The sequence below is a fragment of the Schistocerca cancellata genome, chromosome 5 (assembly GCF_023864275.1).
Source record: "Schistocerca cancellata isolate TAMUIC-IGC-003103 chromosome 5, iqSchCanc2.1, whole genome shotgun sequence".
Taxonomy (NCBI): Eukaryota; Metazoa; Arthropoda; class Insecta; order Orthoptera; family Acrididae; genus Schistocerca; species Schistocerca cancellata.
The window spans coordinates 155,975,915-155,997,158 of NC_064630.1; the positions used below are offsets into that span (position 1 = coordinate 155,975,915).

General features: G+C 38.6%; 1 protein-coding gene across 1 annotated transcript in view; it reads left to right on the forward strand.

Moving 5' to 3' along the window:
- The window catches only part of LOC126188956 (papilin), a 260,366-nt gene extending 240,289 nt beyond the window's left edge, over positions 1 to 20,077 (forward strand). Inside the window, exon 36 of the mRNA XM_049930714.1 lies at positions 18,429 to 20,077. Within this exon, the coding sequence (XP_049786671.1) occupies positions 18,429 to 18,625 (197 nt within the window). The 3' untranslated portion in view covers positions 18,626 to 20,077. The remainder of the gene's footprint in view (positions 1 to 18,428) is intronic.
- The last annotated feature ends 1,167 nt before the right edge of the window (positions 20,078 to 21,244 follow it).

Genomic DNA, 21,244 nt, shown 5'->3' on the forward strand with positions numbered 1-21,244 from the left:
CATGAACAGCCAGCTTGAAGTGGTCCCAGAGATTCTGAACTGGATTTAAATCTGGGGGGTTTGGTGGCCAGAGGAGTATGGTAAACTCATCCTGGTGCTCTTTGAAACAAGCTTGTATACTGTAAGCTGAGTTACACATTGCATTGTCCTTCTGGTAGATGCCATCGTGCTGAGAAAAAACAAACTGCATGTAGGGGTGAACACAGTTCCCCAGGACAGATGCATACTTGTGTTGATCCAGTGTGCTTTCCACAATGACAATATCACTCAGAAAATGTCACAAAAACATTCCCCAGACCATAACGCATCTTTCTCTGGCATGGGCCCTTCCAACATTTGTTGCAGTGTTTGATTTTAGACATTTCATGCGCTTCACGCCAATGGCCGCCTGTCTGATGGAGTTTAAAACATGATTCACCTGGAAAAGCTACCTGTTGCCACTCAGTGGACCTCCAGTTGCAGTGTTGGTGTGCAAATTCCAGCCTTTGTCAGCAAAGAACAGCAGTCACCATGGGTCCATGAACAAGGTGCCTGCTGTGGAGACCATACATGGCGACATTCACGGAATGGTCATTGAGTAGATGCTGTTGGTAGCCTTTATTTCATCTGGGTAGTCAGTTTCTCAGTATTTGCATGTCTATTTGCCCATACACATCTCCACTGCTGTCATTCCCCCTGTCGTCTGCGGCCCATGATACATCACAGTTGCCTCAGCGCCAATTTTGCATAGCACCATTTTGCCACTCACCATATGCTTTGACCACAGCAGCACACAAACAGTGTACAACCTTATTCATTTTGGAAATGCTTCCACACTTGACCCCAAAGCCAATGGTCATGCCCTTTTGAACACCAGATAAATCGCTCCATTTCCTCATAACGACACAGCCTCCACCATTAGCCCTGTCACATGCTCTCTGTGAGTGGTTATTGCCTATTGATGGCAAACATAGGTGTTGGTCACACTGATGTGATTAGACCATGTGCTTTTTTAAATTAATCACAAATCAAACATATGAAATTTACATACAATATAAAGTTACAGAAATGAATATTCTGTACAATACAGAAATGTAGAATTTGGAAAAATACAACTTTCCATATTTATGTTAGTTACAAAATTGAATAATTAATCAGCCATTCGACAAGGCTATGACTTACTAAACTCATGCCCTAAAATGTCTGACATTTTGCCCATAGCTTTCTGCCCCCCACCCCCTCACCCCCAATCCCCCGCCCAAGCTCTCTGCAATATCCAGGGCTCCCTAACCTACAGCTCCTACCCCTTTAACCATCACTGCAGTAAGACTTGCCCTATGCACCCTCCTTTTTTTTGGGTCATCAGTCTACTGACTGGTTTGATGCGGCCCGCCATGAATTCCTTTCCTGTGCTAACCTCTTCATCTCAGAGTAGCACTTGCAACCTATGTCCTCAATTATTTGCTTTACGTATTCCAATCTCTGTCTTCCTCTACAGTTTTTGCCCTCTACAGCTCCCTCTAGTACCATGGAAGTCATTCCCTCATGTCTCAGCAGATGTCCTATTACCCTATCCCTTCTCCTTATCAGTGTTTTCCACATATTCCTTTCCTCTCCGATTCTGCGTAGAACCTCCTCATTCCTTAACTTATCAGTCCACCTAATTTTCAACATTCGTCTATAGCACCATATCTCAAATGCTTCGATTCTCTTCTGTTCCGGTTTTCCCACAGTCCATGTTTCACTACCATACAATGCTGTACTCCAGATGTACATCCTCAGAAATTTCTTCCTCAAATTAAGGCCAGTATTTGATATTAGTAGACTTCTCTTGGCCAGAAATGCCTTTTTTGCCATAGCAAGTCTGCTTTTGATGTCCTCCTTGCTCCGTCCGTCATTGGTTATTTTACTGCCTAGGTAGCAGAATTCCTTAACTTCATTGACTTCATGACCATCAATCCTGATGTTAAGTTTCTCACTGTTCTCATTTCTACTACTTCTCATTACCTTCGTCTTTCTCCGATTTACTCTCAAACCATACTGTGTACTCATTAGACTGTTCATTCCATTCAGCAGATCATTTAATTCTTCTTCGCTTTCACTCAGGATAGCAATGTCATCAGCGAATCGTATCATTGATATCCTTTCACCTTGTATTTTAATTGCACCCCTGAACCTTTCTTTTATTTCCATCATTGCTTCCTCGATGTACAGATTGAAGAGTAGGGGCGAAAGGCTACAGCCTTGTCTTACACCCTTCTTAATACGAGCACTTCGTTCTTGATCGTCCACTCTTATTATTCCCTCTTGGTTGTTGTACATATTGTATATGACCCGTCTCTCCGTATAGCTTACCCCTACTTTTTTCAGAATCTCGAACAGCTTGCACCATTTTATATTGTCGAACGCTTTTTCCAGGTCGACAAATCCTATGAAAGTGTCTTGATTTTTCTTTAGCCTTGCTTCCATTACTAGCCGTAACGTCAGAATTGCCTCTCTCGTCCCTTTGCTTTTCCTAAAGCCAAACTGATCATCACCTAGCGCATTCTAAATTCTCTTTTCCATTCTTCTGTATATTATTCTTGTAAGCAGCTTCGATGCATGAGCTGTTAAGCTGATTGTGCGATAATTCTCGCACTTGTCAGCTCTTGCCATCTTCGGAATTATGTGGATGATGCTTTTCCGAAAGTCAGATGGTATGTCGCCAGACTCATATATTCTACACACCAACGTGAATAGTCATTTTGTTGCCACTTCCCCCAATGATTTTAGAAATTCTGATGGAATGTTATCAATTCCTTCTGCCTTATTTGACCGTAAGTCCTCCAAAGCTCTTTTAAATTCCGATTCTAATACTGGATCCCCTATCTCTTCTAAATCTTCTCCTGTTTCTTCTTCTATCACATCAGACAAATCTTCACCCTCATAGAGGCTTTCAATGTATTCTTTCCACCTATCTTCTCTCTCCTCTGCATTTAACAGTGGAATTCCCATTGCACTCTTAATGTTACCACCGTTGCTTTTCATGTCACCAAAGGTTGTTTTGACTTTCCTGTATGCTGAGTCTGTCCTTCTGACAATCATATCTTTTTCGATGTCTTCACTTTTTTCCTGCAGCCATTTCATCTTAGCTTCCCTGCACTTCCTATTTATTTCATTCCTCAGCGACTTGTATTTCTGTATTCCTGATTTTCCCGGAACATGTTTGTACTTCCTCCTTTCATCAATCAACTGAAGTATTTGTTCTGTTACCCATGGTTTCTTTGCAGCTACCTTCTTTGTACCTATGTTTCCCTTCTCAACTTCTGTGATGGCCCTTTTTGGAGATGTCCATTCGTCTTCAACTATACTGCCTACTGCGCTATTCCTTATTGCTGTCTCTATAGCGTTAGAGAACTTCAAATGTATCTCGTCATTCCTTAGTACTTCCATGTCCCACTTCTTTGCGTATTGATTCTTCCTGACTAATGTCTTGAATTTCAGCCTACTCTTCATCACTACTATATTGTGATCTGAGTCTATATCTGCTCCTGGGTATGCCTTACAATCCAGTATCTGATTTCGGAATCTCTGTCTGACCATGATGTAATCGAATTGAAATCTTCCCGTATCTCCTGGCCTTTTCCAAGTATACCTCCTCCTCTTGTGGTTCTTGAACAGGGTATTTGCTATTACTAGCTGAAACTTGTTACAGAACTCAATTAGTTTTTCTCCTCTTTCATTCCTTGTCCCAAGTCCATATTCTACTGTAACCTTTTCTTCTACTCCTTCCCCTACAACTGCATTCCAGTCGCCCATGACTATTAGATTTTCGTCCCCCTTTACATACTGCATTACCCTTTCAATATCCCTCCTACCATCATATATATGAGCCCTGTAACTGGCAAAACATATACTAACAAAGGGAGAGCCACCTGTGAAAAGTCACATGCCATGTACCAGCTGTTACGTAAATACTGTTCAGATTTCTATGTTTGAATGACTACCAACAAGTTATCATTTAGGATGAATGGGCATAGACAGAGGGTGCCTACTAGCAACACACAGTATCCTATTGCACAGCATGCTCTACAACATGACAGTCATGACCTCGGTGCTTGTTTCACCACACATGCCACCTAGATTTTTCCCCCAGACACCACTTTCTCAGAACTCAGGGTGAGAACTGGCATTACGATATGTCCTTGACTCTTGCCATTTGTGTAGCCTTAATTTATGTTAATTTTTTTCATTAATTTCCTAGGTCTCAACACTTCTTCTCAATAACTATTCCTTTCTATTTTCCCTTTTAGTTTCCCATATCTTTTATTTTCTGACCTCTCTATTTTTCCCCACCCCCACCTCTACCACATATAATGTATTTAGCTTTCTACTCTTATTAACTCCTGCAGGATGTTTTGTTAGTAATCACTGTCTTTCTTATTACCCTACCTATCACTTTTAAACTCACCGATTTTCAGACCTCATCCAGTGAAGTTCCCAACAGTCAGTCATTCCTTCTCATCCTGTCCTGTAATTTTCTCCTGACCTGGGGTTCTGGGTGACTTTTCTGAACTTTCCCCATTTCCTAATCTTTGCCAGGTCTTTTCCTTCATCCCTCTGGCTCCAAATGCTTGAAAACATCTTAATTCTTCATATGTGTTTTCTTTTCCCACCACTTGGTGCATTTTTTTTTATCTATCCAATTATATTTTCAAAAAAGACAATGTTAACATTAAGAAAACAGTCACTTTTTAATAACCTTTTCTGAATCTTATTTAAGAACAAACTTAAAGTCAGTGTCTTCAGATGTAGTTGTATCAAATAACAAAATTTTTAAATACATTCAATAAATGAAAATAATTTTTTTAAATAATAAAACAAATGCTTTCATATTAGATTCTTGTTTAAATGGATATTCTGTTGTTTATAAATACGTGTAACCAGTTTATTTACATTATTCAGACTATAAAACACTCATAAAAGTGAAGTCACTGATTTCTCTGTATTGGATCCTATTGCAAAGTTATATGATGTATTGAGCTGTTCACAAAATAGTAATAGTGTGTCACTGATCAGTTCCACTGCAAGGGTGAAGATTTACTAGAGTGGTTGATCTTGTGTCCCAACAGTGATTTGCTTTGACTAAAAGATAGCTGGTTAAAAAATTACAAAATTTCACAGTAGAATTTGATTAGTACACTGTATGCCTCCACAGTGATTTCCCTAATTGCATGTACAGCTGCCATTATTGAAATTTTGCTAATTTATGCAAATTATTAATTAGGGACTTAACTGTATAACCAAGGGCATTATCTGTGTGGAAAATTCTTTACTCACTAACCTTGCACACATGGTCTATGGTACACTAGTATGTACAGGCATTAGTGGAAAAAAAGCAAAAAGGACATAAAAGTACTCTTGATTTTTCAGTTCCTTTACTGGAACAGGACTTGGAACAGGACCAAATTACATAAAAATTAACATGGAACATTAACACAGTAAAAAATGCCTAGCGATAAATGTGGACACAGTGGAAATAAAATCTATAGCACACAGTAGCCACACAAAACTGAAGGTTTCAGCAAACAGAACTGAAGGTATCAGCACATCTACATCTACATCTACATTTATACTTCGCAAGCCAACCAACGGTGTGTGGTGGAGGGCACTTTACGTGCCACTGTCATTACCTCCCTTTTCTGTTCCAGTCGCATATGGTTCGCAGGAAGAACACCTGTCTGAAAGCCTCCGTGCGCGCTCGAATCTCTCTAATTTTACATTTGTGATCTCCTCGGGAGGTATAAGTAGAGGGAAGCAATATATTCGATACCTCATCCAGAAACGCACCCTCTCGAAACCTGGCGAGCAAGCTACACCGCGATGCAGAGCGCCTCTCTTGCAGAGTGTGCCACTTGAGTTTGCTAAACATCTCCGAAACGCTATCATGGTTACCAAATAACCCTGTGACGAAACGTGCCACTCTTCTTTGGATCTTCTCTATCTCCTCCGTCAACTCGATCTGGTACAGATCCCACACTGATGAGCAATACTCAAGTATAGGTCGAACAAGTGTTTTGTAAGCCACCTCCTTTGTTGATGGACTACATTTTCTAAGGACTCTCCCAATGAATCTCAACCTGGTACCCGCCTTACCAACAATTAATTTTATATGATCATTCCACTTCAAATCGTTCCGCACGCATACTCCCAGATATTTTACAGAAGTAACTGCTACCAGTGTTTGTTCCGCTATCATATAATCATACAATAAAGGATCCTTCTTTCTATGTATTCGCAATACATTACATTTGTCTATGTTAAGGGTCAGTTGCCACTCCCTGCACCAAGTGCCTATCCGCTGCAGATCTTCCTGCATTTCGCTACAATTTTCTAATGCTGCAACTTCTCTGTATACTACAGCATCATCCGTGAAAAGCCGCATGGAACTTCCGACACTATCTACTAGGTCATTTATATATATTGGCAAGTAATGAATCATATATATTGGCAAGTAATGAATCATAAATGTTGAAAATTACACACAGCTGTTCCATACCTAACAAATACAGGAAAAGAAAACGTGGGCATGTGCACATGGTAGAATACAGCAATCAGGCAACATGTGGTACAGTATCCACTGTGATACAATTGTTACTGAGGATTATGGGGAAGTCCATGATGCAGAAGTAGTCTACTTATCCCGTGAAACGTGGGCTCGCATAAGAAACATCAATCTAAAATTGGTCCAATGAACAAAATTCTAATGTTCTGCCAATAGCGGCAGCAAAGTTTTGCAGATGTCTGCAGTCATTGTTCAGCTGAAGTGTGTGATACAGACTCACCGGCATCAGCTTCTCTGCAACCGTATATGTCTAGGATGCCATCACTGCGTATCATGGAAACTCCGGTCTCCATGTCCACACAGCACACTCAGGGAACTCTTTCCGTGGCATGCTTTACTTGGGAAAAACTGGGGGCTGCTGCAAGGTAGCACATGGTGGAGAGAGATTCCACTACTTCGGTCCACTATGCTTGTGGCCAATATGTGTTGTGCAGTGTAGTGCATTGTCACACAGTTATCACCCTATGAGAAGGAATGGTGAAGGGGCAGGGGGAAATGTTGGCAATGGCAATGGTGGTGGTGGTGGTGGTGTGGTGCTGGCAGGGCATGGCAAAGACAGAGGTGGCAATGATACATGGAGTGGTACCTGCAGCGAGCTACAGCGCAGAGTCAGTAGGGCAGGCATATGCCACGGCAGTGGGTGTGTTGTCCTGCTTTGAGCCTGGTGCTTGGCTGAAGCAATGCCACACTGCCAGCTGGGGCAGGGGGCAATACTGCACCTCTGTTCGCCAGGTGTGCGTGTGGTGCAGGGGCAGGGTTTGGTGACAGAGGCGATAATCTGCCAGCGCATGAGCAAATGACGCACAGCAGGTGGTGCACAGCACGTGGGTGGTATACTGCGCACTGTACTGTCTTGGTGCAGTGGACTGCAGGCAGCCCATGCTGTTAGGCTGGGCCACACATCGCCTCAGGGTTGCATGTTGGCACTGCGATGGTGGTGAATGGTCCCTCAGTGCTTGGGTCTTGGCTCTTGTGCCTGATGACTCAGGTGCAGTGGTCGGGGAATGGTACGTTAGTGGGGACAAGGTGGCTGAAATCATTGGCAGCTCTGTCAGGTTGATTGGTGGGATGAATGCCAAGGCAACATCCACCGTAGGGTCCCATTGATGACCACTCAGATCAGTGGTGTTGGACAAAGTGCCATAACCTTTGCTTGGTGCCACTTCGCTCTCGATAGCTGGCAGTGCACAGGAGCTCAGGAGGTCGACCGTGTAAGCCAGCTTCAGGCAAACGATTGAGATCTTGGTGTAGTGCTTGGAGCCACAAGAGAATGTCTTTGTGCCACGCATGAGGACAAGATATGGGCCTGAGTGTAGTGTGGGCACAGATGCAGCTGGTAGGTGTCCATGCAGAGTGCACTATGCATACATGTGGTCAGATCACGTGGGGAGCGGGGGTGGGGGGGTGGAGGGGCAGGCACACCATTGAATCATTGAGCTGCTGCACATAGGCTGAGATGCAGGTTATGGGCGGCAAGGGGTGTGGCTCGATGAGGTCACATGGGAGGGTGAGCAGCTGTCTGTACACAAGCTCAGTAGCGGATGTGGCAGATCTACCACATGGGCCACCTGCAAGCCTAAGAGCACTAGAGGCAGAACGGTAGACCAAGCTGCAGAGTGGCATGTGATGGCAGCTTTTAGAGACCTGTGTTATCTTTCCACTGTGTCATTAGTGGCAGAGTGGTAGCTTCTCATGAAGTGCACAGTCGTGCTGCAAGTTGCCATGAGAATCAAGACATGAACTGCTCACCCATGGTCAGTGGTGATATGGTAAGGTACCCAAAGTGTGAGACCCACATATCTATAAAGGTCTTTGCCACTGTGTTTGTGTCTATGTCAGGCAGAGGTACTGCTCCAGGCCACTGTGTGAACCAATCAGTGATAGTAAGGAGATACTGGTGGTCGCTGGATGACACCAGGGGACCTACAATATCAGTATGTATATGGAAGGAGCAGTGGTCCACCGGGGGAAGGGGATGATGAGAGCATGCACATGCCTGCCTACTGTAGAGCATTGTCGCAGGATGCAGGCACAGGCCCAGTTGGTGGAGTTGCATTGGATACTGGGCCAAACAAAATGTTACTGCACGAGTGTGTCCGATGTGTGAACACAAGTGTGGGCCAGGCCATTCAAGTGCTCGAAGGCCTCCTTGCAGAAATCCAGGGGAAGGTACAGATGGACACACTTCAGAGGGGAGCCGGAGTGGTTGGTACTGGTGCAAACGTTGCACCAGGTGGGTTCATAGGCACCTGGTATCGTGCAGATGGGTGGCGAGTATGCATGCACTGTAGAATGTCGCCACATCAGGATCAGGATTAGAAAAATAAGGGCAGCAAAAGTATGAAGTCAAACCTAAGAATAAGAAAAGCATAAGTTTCAGAGCTCAAAAATAATTTTGAGTGTGGGTAAATTTTAATTAAAAATATCTTGTAAGTTAATTAGCTTCTGGGAAAATTAATTTGGTTGCTGGAAAGAATGAAATCAGGGCCTTCTAATAGTTGTCTCAAAACTACTGATTAGTTCACACGAATTCTCATACAGCATGCTACTGTAACAGTTTTGGTTACTAATTTCTCTTAATAAACAAGATTTTAAGCAAAACTAAATATACCATTATAATCAGTAGACTGTGAACTATCACAGGGATAATAAAATTATGAGGCATATAGTAAGACCAACATTTTGGCAGTTTTAAGTATATCCTGCATACAATCTATGTGTATAAATAGAGCCACATGAAAGATAAGGGGAAAAATGCAACACCAAATAAATGATACGGGTGCAAGAGGTTTCAATACATCCTTTTTAAGATGCGAACAGAGGTATCCGAGCTCATCTCTGTGGTCTGTGAAGTAAAGTGTGAAGAGTATAACATCAAAACAGAAGCCTTAAGTGATTTCTGTGACACTATCTTATTTAAAGACTCCTTACAAAACTCAGTCAAAGACAGGTAAAGCAGAAATAACTGAACTGTGTTTTCAAATGTTCCTTCACAAAGGAGGGTCCAGGAGTACCACCCCAATTTAGCTTTTGCACCACTGAAAAGATTAGTGATTGACCTAAGCACCTTAATTAGTCTTACTGACATACAAGTGTCTTAGTGACATACAAGTGTCAATGTCTTTGGAAAACAACTGACATCACAAAAACTGAACAGAGACCTGTGGCTCGATATAATTCCAATCATTTTCTATACAGAATTTGCAGCTGTGTCACTACTTTCGTAACCATAATATACTGCAGATCACTTGAACATAAAACTGTGCCCAAAAATTCAAAGAAAGCACAGGTCACACCTGACTACAGGAAGGAAAATTAAGTGAACCACAGAATACTATCCAATATCAGTGGCACCCATTTGCATCTTAAAATATGTTCTTAACCCAAACTCAGTGATGTATCTCAAACAGTGTTCTCTTCAATGACGATGAGCATGGATTCTATAAACACTGGTTGTGTGAAATGCAACTCGTGCTTTACTCAGACAACACCTTGAAAGCCATTGTCAAGGCAGACGTGTAGATTCTGTGTTTATTGAGTTACAGGAAGCATTAAACTCAGTAACACACTGATGCTAAATAATGAAAGTGTGGTGATATGGGTATTAAATGAAATTTGTGACTGGACTGAGGGTATATCAGTAGAGAACACACAGCATGTTTTCTTGGGTGGAGAGTCATCATTAGATGAAGAGATAACTTCAGGAGTTCTCCACAGAAGTTTACTGCCACCCTTGCTATCAATATTAGGAGACCATATTAATGGTAACATCAGACTTTCTGCACCTCCTGCAATAATTTATAACGAAAAACTGTCTGAAAAAGCTGCACAAATATTCAGTTCAATTTAGGTTTCAGGATCTTACAAAGTTCCCAAATTATTTTAAATTTACAGAAATATAAACAGTGGATTTCACAAAATGCAGGAAGGTAACAGCTTGTGACTACAATAAAATGAGGCACGACTGAATCAGTCAACTCATACAAATATCGAGGTGTAATACTTTGTATAGCTATGAAATGGAATGAAACTGATAAGCTCCATTGTATGTAAAACAACTAACAGACTTATCAGTATATTGAGAAAATACAAACCAGTCTATATAAAGGGTATTGCTTACAAAACATTTGTTTGGGCCATCCTAGAATATTGTCACACCTATAAAAAAAAGGTCTAACATGGGATATTTAATATATACAGTGAATGGGAGACTAAAATTGAAGAATTTACAAAAAGGTAGGACTTAAGGATACGGAGCATGGATAAACTGAAGGAACCAGAGGTTATTGAGAATTTCAGAGGGAGTAGTAGGTGATGTTGGACTGAAATAGGGGAAAGAAATACTACAGAAAATGAATGTGTAGCTTTGAGGGATGAAACAGGGAAGGTGCAGAGGATCACATAGGTAAAAAGACAAATTCACTTAGTTGTGGAAAGGCTTCAGGACCAGATGAGATACCTGTAAGATTCTATAAAGATTATGCAAAAGAACGTGCTCCCCTTATAGCAGTAATTTATAGTAGATCACTTGACAACAAAGGTACCTAACGACTGGAAAAAAGCACAGATCATTCCTGTTTTTAAGAAAGGGCTTAAGATAGAGTCCCACAATTATAGACCTAAATTGTTGACGTCAGTCTGTTGTAGGATTATGGAACAGGTTTAATGCTCAAGAATTATGACGTTTTTGGAAAATGAACGTCTCCTCTTTAAAAATCAACATGGATTCCACAAATAGAGATCCTGTGGGCCTCAGCTCAATCTGTTCCTCCACGAGATCCCCAGTGCAGTGGACAACAGTGCTCAGATTTCAGTAAGGCATTTGACACCATCCTGCATTGGCGTTTAATGAAAAAATATGAGCTTATGGAGTATCGGAGCAGTCTTGGGGTTGCATTCAAGGCTTCCTTGCAGATAGAACTCAACACATCGCTCTTAATGGAACTAAATCGACAGATGAAAAGGTAATATCTGGATTACCACATGGAAGTGTTATAGAACCATTGCTGCTTACAATATATATATATATATATATATATATATATATATATATATATATATAAATGATCTAGTAGAAAGTGTCAGATGGTCTTTGAGGCTATTCGCAGATGATACCGTTGTCTATACCAAAGTAGCAGTGCCAGAAGGTTATAAGAATTTGTGGAATGACCTACAGAGAATTGATGAATGGTGCAGGCTGTAGCAGTTGACTCTGAATGTAAATAAATGTAACATATTGCACATACTTAGGAAATAAATCCATTACTGTACAGCTACACTATTGATGACAAACAGTTGGAGACAGCATCTGCCATAAAATATCTAGGTGTAACTATCCAGAGTGACCTTAAGTGGAATGACCATGTAAAACAGATAGTGGGAAAAGCAGATACCAGACTCAGATTCATGGGAAGAATCTTAAGGAAATGTAACTCATCTATGAAAGAAGAGGCTTATAAGGCACTTGTTCACCTGATACTTGAGTATTGTTCATCTATCTGGGATCCCCATCAGGTAGGACTGATAGAGGAGATAGAGAAGATCCAACAAAGAGCAGTGCGTTTCATCATGGGATCGTTTATCTGGTGAGAGAGCATTACGGAGATACTAAACAAATTCCAGACATTACAAGAGAGGCATTGTGCATCACAGAGAGCTTTACTATTGAAATTTCAGGTCAGCACTTTTCAGGAGGAGTCAGATTACATATACTTCCTCCACATACATCTCACGTACTGACCACAAGGAGAAAATTCAAGTAATTAGAGCCAATACAGAGGCCAACTGACAATCATTCTTCCCATGTACTATTCAAAAGTGGAACAGGGTTGGAGGGACCAGATAGTGGTACCCAAAGTATCCCCCGCCACACAACATTAGGCGTCTTGTGAAGTATGATATAGATGTAGATGTAGATGAAAGACAAGGCCCATTAGAAATCTTTAGATAACTGAGGAGAAAGGAGGAAACATAAAAACATAGCAAATGAATTAGGCAAAAGGAAATACAAATCTCTGTAAAAACGAGATTGACAGTGCTCCCTGTAGGAGAATTAAAAAAACATTTGGAGAAAAGAGAAGTGCAATATTATAGATATGGACAAGGAGCTAGATGAAGATGAGGTAGGAGTACAATGCTGTGAGAAGAATTTGACAGAGCACTGAAAGACTTAAGTTGGAACAAGGTACCTGGAGTGGATGATGTTCCCTAAGAACTATTATCCTTGGGAGAACTAGCTATGACAAAATTATTCCACCTAATGTGCAAGATATATGAGACAGGTGAAATACTTTCAGATCCAGGGAGAAGTTAATAATTCCAGTTCCAAAGAAGGCAGGTGCTGACAGGTGTGAACCTACTGAAACATCAGTTTAATAAGTAGTGGTTGCAAAATACTGACAAGAATAATTTACAGACAAATGGAAAAACTGGTAAAGGCTGAACTTGTGAAGATCATTTTGAGTTCTGGAAAACTGTTAGAACACACAAGGCAACACTGATCCTACAACTTATCTCAGAAGGTAGATTGAAGAAAGGCAAATGTACATTTCTAGCTTTTATAGATTTAGAGGAAGCTTAATTTTTGTAGGTTGCAGGGATAAAATACAGGGACCAAAAAATTATTTAAAACTTGTACAGAAACCAGCCTGCAGTTATAAAAGTCAAAGGACATGAACAAGAAGCCATAGTTGAGAAGGGGATGAGACAGGCCTGTAGTTCGTTCAGTCTGTACAATGAGCAAGATGTGAAGGAAATCAAGGAAATGAAAACATTGAAGTTTGCCAATGACACTGTAATTCTGAGAGAGAGACAGCTAAGAACTAGGAAGTGCAGTTGAACAGGATTGATAGTGTCATGAAAAGAAATTGTAAGATGAACATTGGTAAGAGTAAGACAATGGTAATGTAATGTGGTCTAAGTAAATCAGACAATGCTAAGGGAATAAGGTTGAAAAATGTGACACTAAAAGTAGTAGATGAGCTGTATTATTTGGGCAGCAAAGTAACTGATGGTGACTCAAGTAAGGAAGATATAGAATGCGAACTGACAATAGCACGAAAAGCATTTCTGTAAACAAGGAGTTTTTTGACATCTAACGTAAATTTAAGTATTAGGAAGTGTTTTCTGAAGGTATTTGTCTGGAGTGTAGCCTTGTATGGAAGTGAAATGGTGGATTATAAGCAATTCACACAAGAAGAACATGTAAGCTTTGGAAATGTGGTGCTATACAAGAATGCTGACCATTAGATAGGTAGATCAAATAAACAAATGAGGAGGTACTGAATCAAATTGTGGAAAAAAGAAATTAATGGCACAAGCTGACTAAAATAAGGGGACGGTTAATAGGACCAGTCCTGAGGCATCAAATTTGGTAATGGAAGGAAGTCTGGCAGGGGGGAATTGTAGAAAGAGACAAAGACATGAATACAGTAAGCAGTCAGTGGATGTAGGTTGCTGTAGTTATGCAGAAATGAAGAGGCTTGCACATGATAGACCAAGATGGAGATCTGCATCCAACCAGTCTCTGGGCTGAAGACCACAACAGCAACACAAAGAAGGCAGCATGGATGGTCACAGTTTTGTCTGACTCATGGATGAGCATCACAGAAATGCTAAAAAACATGAACTGGCAGTCATTTGAGGATAGAGTACCAACCACCCTGTGAAAGCCTACTAACAGAGTGGCAAGAACCAATATTAAGTGAGGAACTTTGTAGTGCTACCATGCAACAAGATTAGAATGATTACAGTTCACACACACAGGCATTTAAGCAGTCAATCTTCCCGTAGCCCATACAGAATGAAAAGTGAATAAACCATAATATGTAGCATAATGGAAAGTAACTTCTGCCATTTACTTCACAGTGGTTTGCAGAATGTTGATTTAGATGTATGCCTAACAGTGCTACTTGTAAGTTATCTATGTTATTGCCCATATTTACAAATGGAGATAAGCAAACCATCTCTAATTGCAGACTTACTTAACTCCTTACAGTCTCTTTTTGTATAAGGAAACTGAATCGTCTTCTTTAGCAAAATAAAGGTAGATGCCTCTCATTGAATTTTATTAAGTATTCTGTGCACATAAAGTTGTAAAATTAAAAAGCGACAGAAGGGCTGACAAGTATGTATCATTAGGTGGCAAATTTTTTTTTCTTTGTTTTTTTTTGGGGGGGGGGGGGGGGGAGTTAACCATGAGAAGTAAATCCAAGAACTTCTTGAATACTTAAAAATAGAAAAAAATTGTGTTTCTTTTCTGCAAGGCATTCAGAATATGTCTTCCTGAATTAAAGTATTGACCAGCCATTCTGTTCCATCATAATTTTGCAATTTTCTCTATAAAGTAAACAATATCGGATCTAACCAATAAAGTCCTGGGAGAGATGAACAACAAAAACTATCCTGTTGGTACAGTTCTGTGATGTTGTCAAGGTCTTTAATAGAGTTTATCAAAAAAATTTTGTTGGAGAACTTAAGTGTTATGCTGTTAATGACATATCTCTTCGAACTGAGTCTTACCTGTATAAAAGCAGAGGGTCAGATAGACAAATTGCACACTAGTAATAAAAGTTATTCAGAATGAAAAAATGTAATATGTGGAGGTTTGATACTGGATCCAACAGTGTTCTTGATCTTCGTAAATGACCTTACAGTGTATCTAAAGGACTGTTCAAAAACTAAAAGGCTTGGGAATGGCACAGTAAGACTAATTAAGGTGCTCAGGTCAATCACTCTAACACAGTGCAAGTAACAGCTGAACAGACTTTGAGTTGGCTCACTGCCAACAGCTGTAAGTCTCACAAAGACCCATCTGCAACTGCAGACAAGCAAAAATTACCTGCAGATAGAAATTGACATCAACAGATATACAGTACACTCATAGGCACATAATGGGTAAAATCCCTAGGGTCAAGCTGATTAAAAAGATGAAATGGAGACAATGTGGAGCTAAACTAATAAAGAAATTCAGTTCATACTGTTTTTTTTTAATTATAATTATATTTCATTATGTTATGGAATTATCATCTGCAGCAATGCATATAAAATAAATAAAGTTTGTGTTAAGTATAATGTAGCAGCAATTCTACTGTGTGAAATAGATAACCGTACACCTTCAAAGAACTCTTCAAAAATCTTGGAATTCATTCTCACTTCCAAGTACACTGACTACTTAATGGTGCTTGTTTAAAATAATGAAAATCTGTTTTGGGTTATCTCTGACTTAACACCACCACAATAGTTTCCAGAAATATGATTTGCATACAGACATTGTCTCCTTGTCCTTGTTGCTACCTATGGTCTGGTGCCAAAGTCATCAGGTTTGCAAAACTCATAAATCCCATTGATTCCGAATATGTTTTTGTGATTACTTGTAGGATTAATAACAGCTATTGGTATATATTATCTCATCTATGATATTAATCTCTGGGACAGCATTAAGTTTCATAATTTCCAAAGGAACATTAATGCTTTGTGAAGAATGTTAGGCAATATCTTATATATAAAAACAGATGTTATAGGGAAATAGTCAGCTCAGTAAAGAACAAAAATGGCACAAGACTGGTGGAATGCTGCAAAACCATGGCATGATCTCAGAGACAATATGTTTCATGAGAAAACTAAAAACCTGGAATCACCCAGACTGGAAAAAAGGATAAAGGCAGCTAGATCATGTTCAGATCACTACTTGATTAAACTTAAAATTAAATTCATCTCATTGAGAAAGAAACAAAAAATCCCACCCAAAAATGAAGAAAATCAATAACCCACATAAACTGATAAATAACAAGGAATATGAAGAAAAAGTAGGAATATAAAACTAACAGATGGCCTAGAGGAAATAATTCTCCAATTGAAACAAACAGCTGAACAGGTGGCCACAATAAATCCAAGGAAGAAACACCAGAGGAAGAATGATGAATGTTATAAAGCAGTGCAAGACAGACACCAAGCCTGGTGAAGATATCTGAATCAAAAAACAGAAGAATCACACTTGGAACTTACAAATCAAAGAAAGGTAACCTAAAACATAATAATAAGGGTTAAAAGCCAATACCAAAAAGATATACTTTTTATGACAGAAACAAATAGTCAGAAAACAAATCCACAAGATTACTACAAAATATTTAGCAGACAACTCCAAACATATGATCCTCCAACACTAATGCTAAAAGATAAAAACAGTAAGATGACTCATAGCAGTTGAGTAAATACAGTCATTTTACTAGAAACCTTTAACAAACTACTAAACTGTAGAGATGCCCAAGAACTTCAGATAAAAACAAAGAACCTCCAAAAAAAAAAAAACCACCATAAAATGTAAACCCACCAACAATCCATAAAGTCTACAAAGCTTCTAGAGAGCTCAAGAACTACAAAGGATGTGGAGATCTGATATTTGTGAAACTACGGAAACCTGCAGCAGAGTCATCGAAGATATCATTACACCACTGCATGGTGAAAATCTGGAGCAAAGAAGAACTTCCAGAGCATGAGACTACAGCTATAGTATATCCATTACATAAAAGAGGGTAAAAACAAAAACTATTGAGTGATTTACCTGTTGGATTGCACATATAAACTCTTGTCAAAAATGTTGTACAGCCACTGTAAAGATCAGTTTCAACAGGAACAAGGAGACTGCCAAGGAGGATTTAGACCCTTGAGAAGCTGCTTGGAACAGATAATCACTTTAAAATTGGTAATGGGTGTCTACAAAAGAAGACAAAACAAATCATGCAAAAATGCACATATTAAGGAATTACGAACTTCACCCCAAATTAATAAAAATAATAAAATTATCCCGCACAAACACTAAAGCCAAAGTAAAATTCGGAGGAGAACTATTTAACCCATTTAGGGATTAAAATAGAGCTAAGACAGGGTGATGGTCTATCAACACTATTCTTCAGCTGTGCTCTGGGATACTCAATGTGAAAATGTTACAAGGAAAATCCTAAGAAAATACAAACTTGAACAAACAAGTATCAAATACATTTAAATTGCTTAGGATTTGCAGATTATTTATCGTTGCTACCTAATAACATACAAGGAGCCAGAAATCAAACAACAATGCTAAAAATATAACACAAAAAATTGGACTCCAGATAGCTTTCAAAAGACTGAGTTGATGGAAATGGGCCTAGAAGTAATAAATCACATCAGAGTGAACAACAGAAAAATAAAAATAGTGAAACAATTTCAGTATGTAGGAGGAATTATGACAAACAACTTAAATGAAAAACCTGTAGAACTAATACAATGATAAAGATTCAAAAACTAACATGGCCTACATACAATAAAAATTTCTGTCGATCAAAACAAAATTAAAACACTACAGTATGGTTGTTCAGCCAGGGGTAACACACACAAGTGGAATTCTTTTTAATGTCACTCAGAAAATAGGATTTGACAAAATCCTAAAACTAAAGAGAAGAATAGCTAGCACACATACAAATAAAAAAATAAAAAAGAATAACAATGGAGGATTGTCTAAAATGTAACACTGTACTGTGAAAGTGTAGTATAATAATAATAAAAAGAAAAAGTCTTCTTTCAGTTTTTGTCCTCTCATATGGATTTATGCCTGACCCAACTTCAAATTCAGCATAAAGGCAGCTGTCATGTAACAAGGGCTAGGTTCACTCTCCCTTTCAGTCATTGGATTGGTGATCAAAGCAGCCTGTGCGCACCACAAAACAAACTGTACCTAATTTTTCTCATCAATTTGGCAGTAGTATGCACTGTGATATTTTATTTATTTTTAATGTTAATTATAACTGATGTTTCCACCATATTCCCATTTTATTACAGCATGTGTGACATTCTAATAATTCTGTTTCAGGGATATACATCCATCCAAACTGTACAGATAATCCATTCTTCGCCAATTGTAGTCTGATTGTGAAGGGTCAATATTGTACACATAAGTACTACGCTCACTTCTGCTGCAAATCTTGCACTTTAGCTGGCCAGTTGCCATCATATGGCCCTCATCTTGAAAGAACAGGTACAAGCAGAATTGATGGCAGAAGAAAATAATATATGCAGCTAGTCACATCGCCAAACGATCACAGTGACGGAAATAAACAGTAGACTAATATCTGTGTATTGTGTTCCTCTAGTGTTAAAAGTGGTCCTACATTTGTTTTGATGTCACTGTGTACAGTAACAATTTCATTATTACTGTAATTATTGTGATAAATTCTTGACACATTTGTGAATCTAGAATTTCAGTGCTCATTGATTGATATAAAACTCTGATTTTATATGACCTTTTCCATGTTAGGGACAAAAGAAAGCATGCTATACCTCCATGATCTGCTTCTGTTACACTATGACTCTCACTATAGATTAGAAGGGTAATGTGTGAAGTTAAGAATATGTACAAGATATCAAATAATCATGGAAAACATTGTGGTAGATTTATCTGGAAATAAAATAATTTGTTAGTAGAGTTTGTATGTTCACATTAACTGTTCCAAAAAAAAAAAAAAAAAAAAAAAAAAAAAAAAAAAAAAAAAAAAAAAAAAAAAATCAAAATGTTTCATAGCATTCCATTGTTTAAATTGAGAAAGGTCCACCAGAGACAGAGTATCGTAAAACATACTTCAGGGGTGTTTAAACCTAGATGCCCAACAGCCAGACAATATTTCACAGTTCTATAATAGAAGCAGTTCCAAAGGATAACAAACAGATTGAGAAAATATAAAATCAGTGTTTTATAGTTCAAAGGATTTATGACAATCCAGTGAAGTGGTCTTATTGAAGACAAGTGCCTTCAAGATCTTAGAAACATAGAAAATGCTATGTTGCCTTGAAAATATGTAAAAATGCACATATTTATTAAATTCTGCTAAGTTAAGTTAATGTAAAATTATGTTAACGAGCATAAAGGTATATTTTTCTTCACTTCTTTATTTTCAGCATATTTTCAAGGGATACCATAGAAGTTTTTTTGTTCACAAGGAGATGAAAGTATTTCTTTGAAGGATGCGTGATGTTCATATTATTTAAAATGGCCAGAGACAGGCCGCATGTACAATGAATGAATGAGTGCAAACATGTGAGACTGTGAATGTGTATCTGTGTGTGAGGGAGTGAGAGAGGATAAGAATGAAACATATATATATTTTTAAATGTATGCACTGGTCATTGAGAAGGTAGTCAATTACTGTAGAGATACAGCAAGAGATTATGGAAAGTACATTAAGACTATAGTAGATTCGGAGAGCTCACTTAAGTCACTGCCACATTAGAAAGAAATACGTGAAGCTGGCAAAGCTAATGATATTTTGTAGTGTACTGTATTATATCATCATTCATTTCACTTTCCTGAAACATGTATCATGTTAACAATTTGTTAAAAATGTCATCCAACACAAAAGTACTTGTAGTATAATTTCATAATGTATTACTGAGATTTTTTAATTTTTTGTAACATTGTGTAAATAAGAAAATTTATTGAAATAAATCTGTGAACTTATTTTTCAACAGTTCCCTTCTCAATAAAAAAAAAGTACCACATTTCTTAATAAATGGCAACTGATAACTACAGGACAACTACTTTAACAAAAAGGGTAAAATGGCCACATTACTTATAAAAAAGGGGTCAAAATAAAGGTCAAGTAAAGTAGTAGTAAGTGTCAGTTAAGGCTAGGAAACATGAGTGATGAAGGACAGACCATGAAAGACTGGCAAGAGATCGAGATCAATTGTACACCTGGACTGACTGAGATAAATAGTGGCAAATGAAGTTTGTGTGGGGCTCTGTAGGAGACTGACTCTACAGTGTTCATTTTTGAAATGTTAATGTGGAAGATGTCTTCAGTTAGGCTGAGTGAAAAATTTGGGCATTTTACAAATATAAGCACCTAGTTTTCTTTTCTGTGTGAGGCTGCACATGCCACATGAGTCTGACTTAAAATTCTAGATGAAAATGTTATACTGCTCATATCAGTTTCCCATTATCTTTTATTGATTGGGTCGTGAGTTTTGTGTATTGTGATGTATTGAGTATTTTCAAACTTTTGTGGGTTCTGCACAAAATTCATACTATATCATCAACTGTGACTCATACACTTGTTCTTCTTAGAAATTTTGCAGCAGTATCTTCATATTGACAATCATTCCCCCCCCCCCCCCCCCCCTCCCGTTTCACAGTGCATTTATATGATAAAAGGTATATTTTTAGAATCTTACAAGTATTATGTGTATCATATTTCACAGTAAGTTGTGAGGTAAAGTTATGTTTTCTGCAAATTTTGGCAGGAATATCTTTTTAGAAATTCATTTCCCTTTTTCTCCACTTTCTTCCTCTCGTGGCCTGTTTCTTGTAAGTCTTTGTTTCAAATCTTATGATCATGACATAAATTTAGGTCTTACAAAGTCAGCTGCTACAGTTGCGTTTTGCATATATTGTAACTGACATATTGTGTTCCATTTAGTTCCCCTCTACAGCAAAAGTGTATACTGTCAACCTCTGTGATACAATGGCACTGTTTCTAACTTTGTCACACAAATCTGTTAAGAGAGCAAAACGTTAACAACAGTTTGAGATACAAAGTAATCTTGAAGGATCCTGTAAACTTTATTCCAGATGTTTCTGTTGTTATGACACAAACAACTTTTTTGGGTTTTTAGCTATATATATTAAAGGAT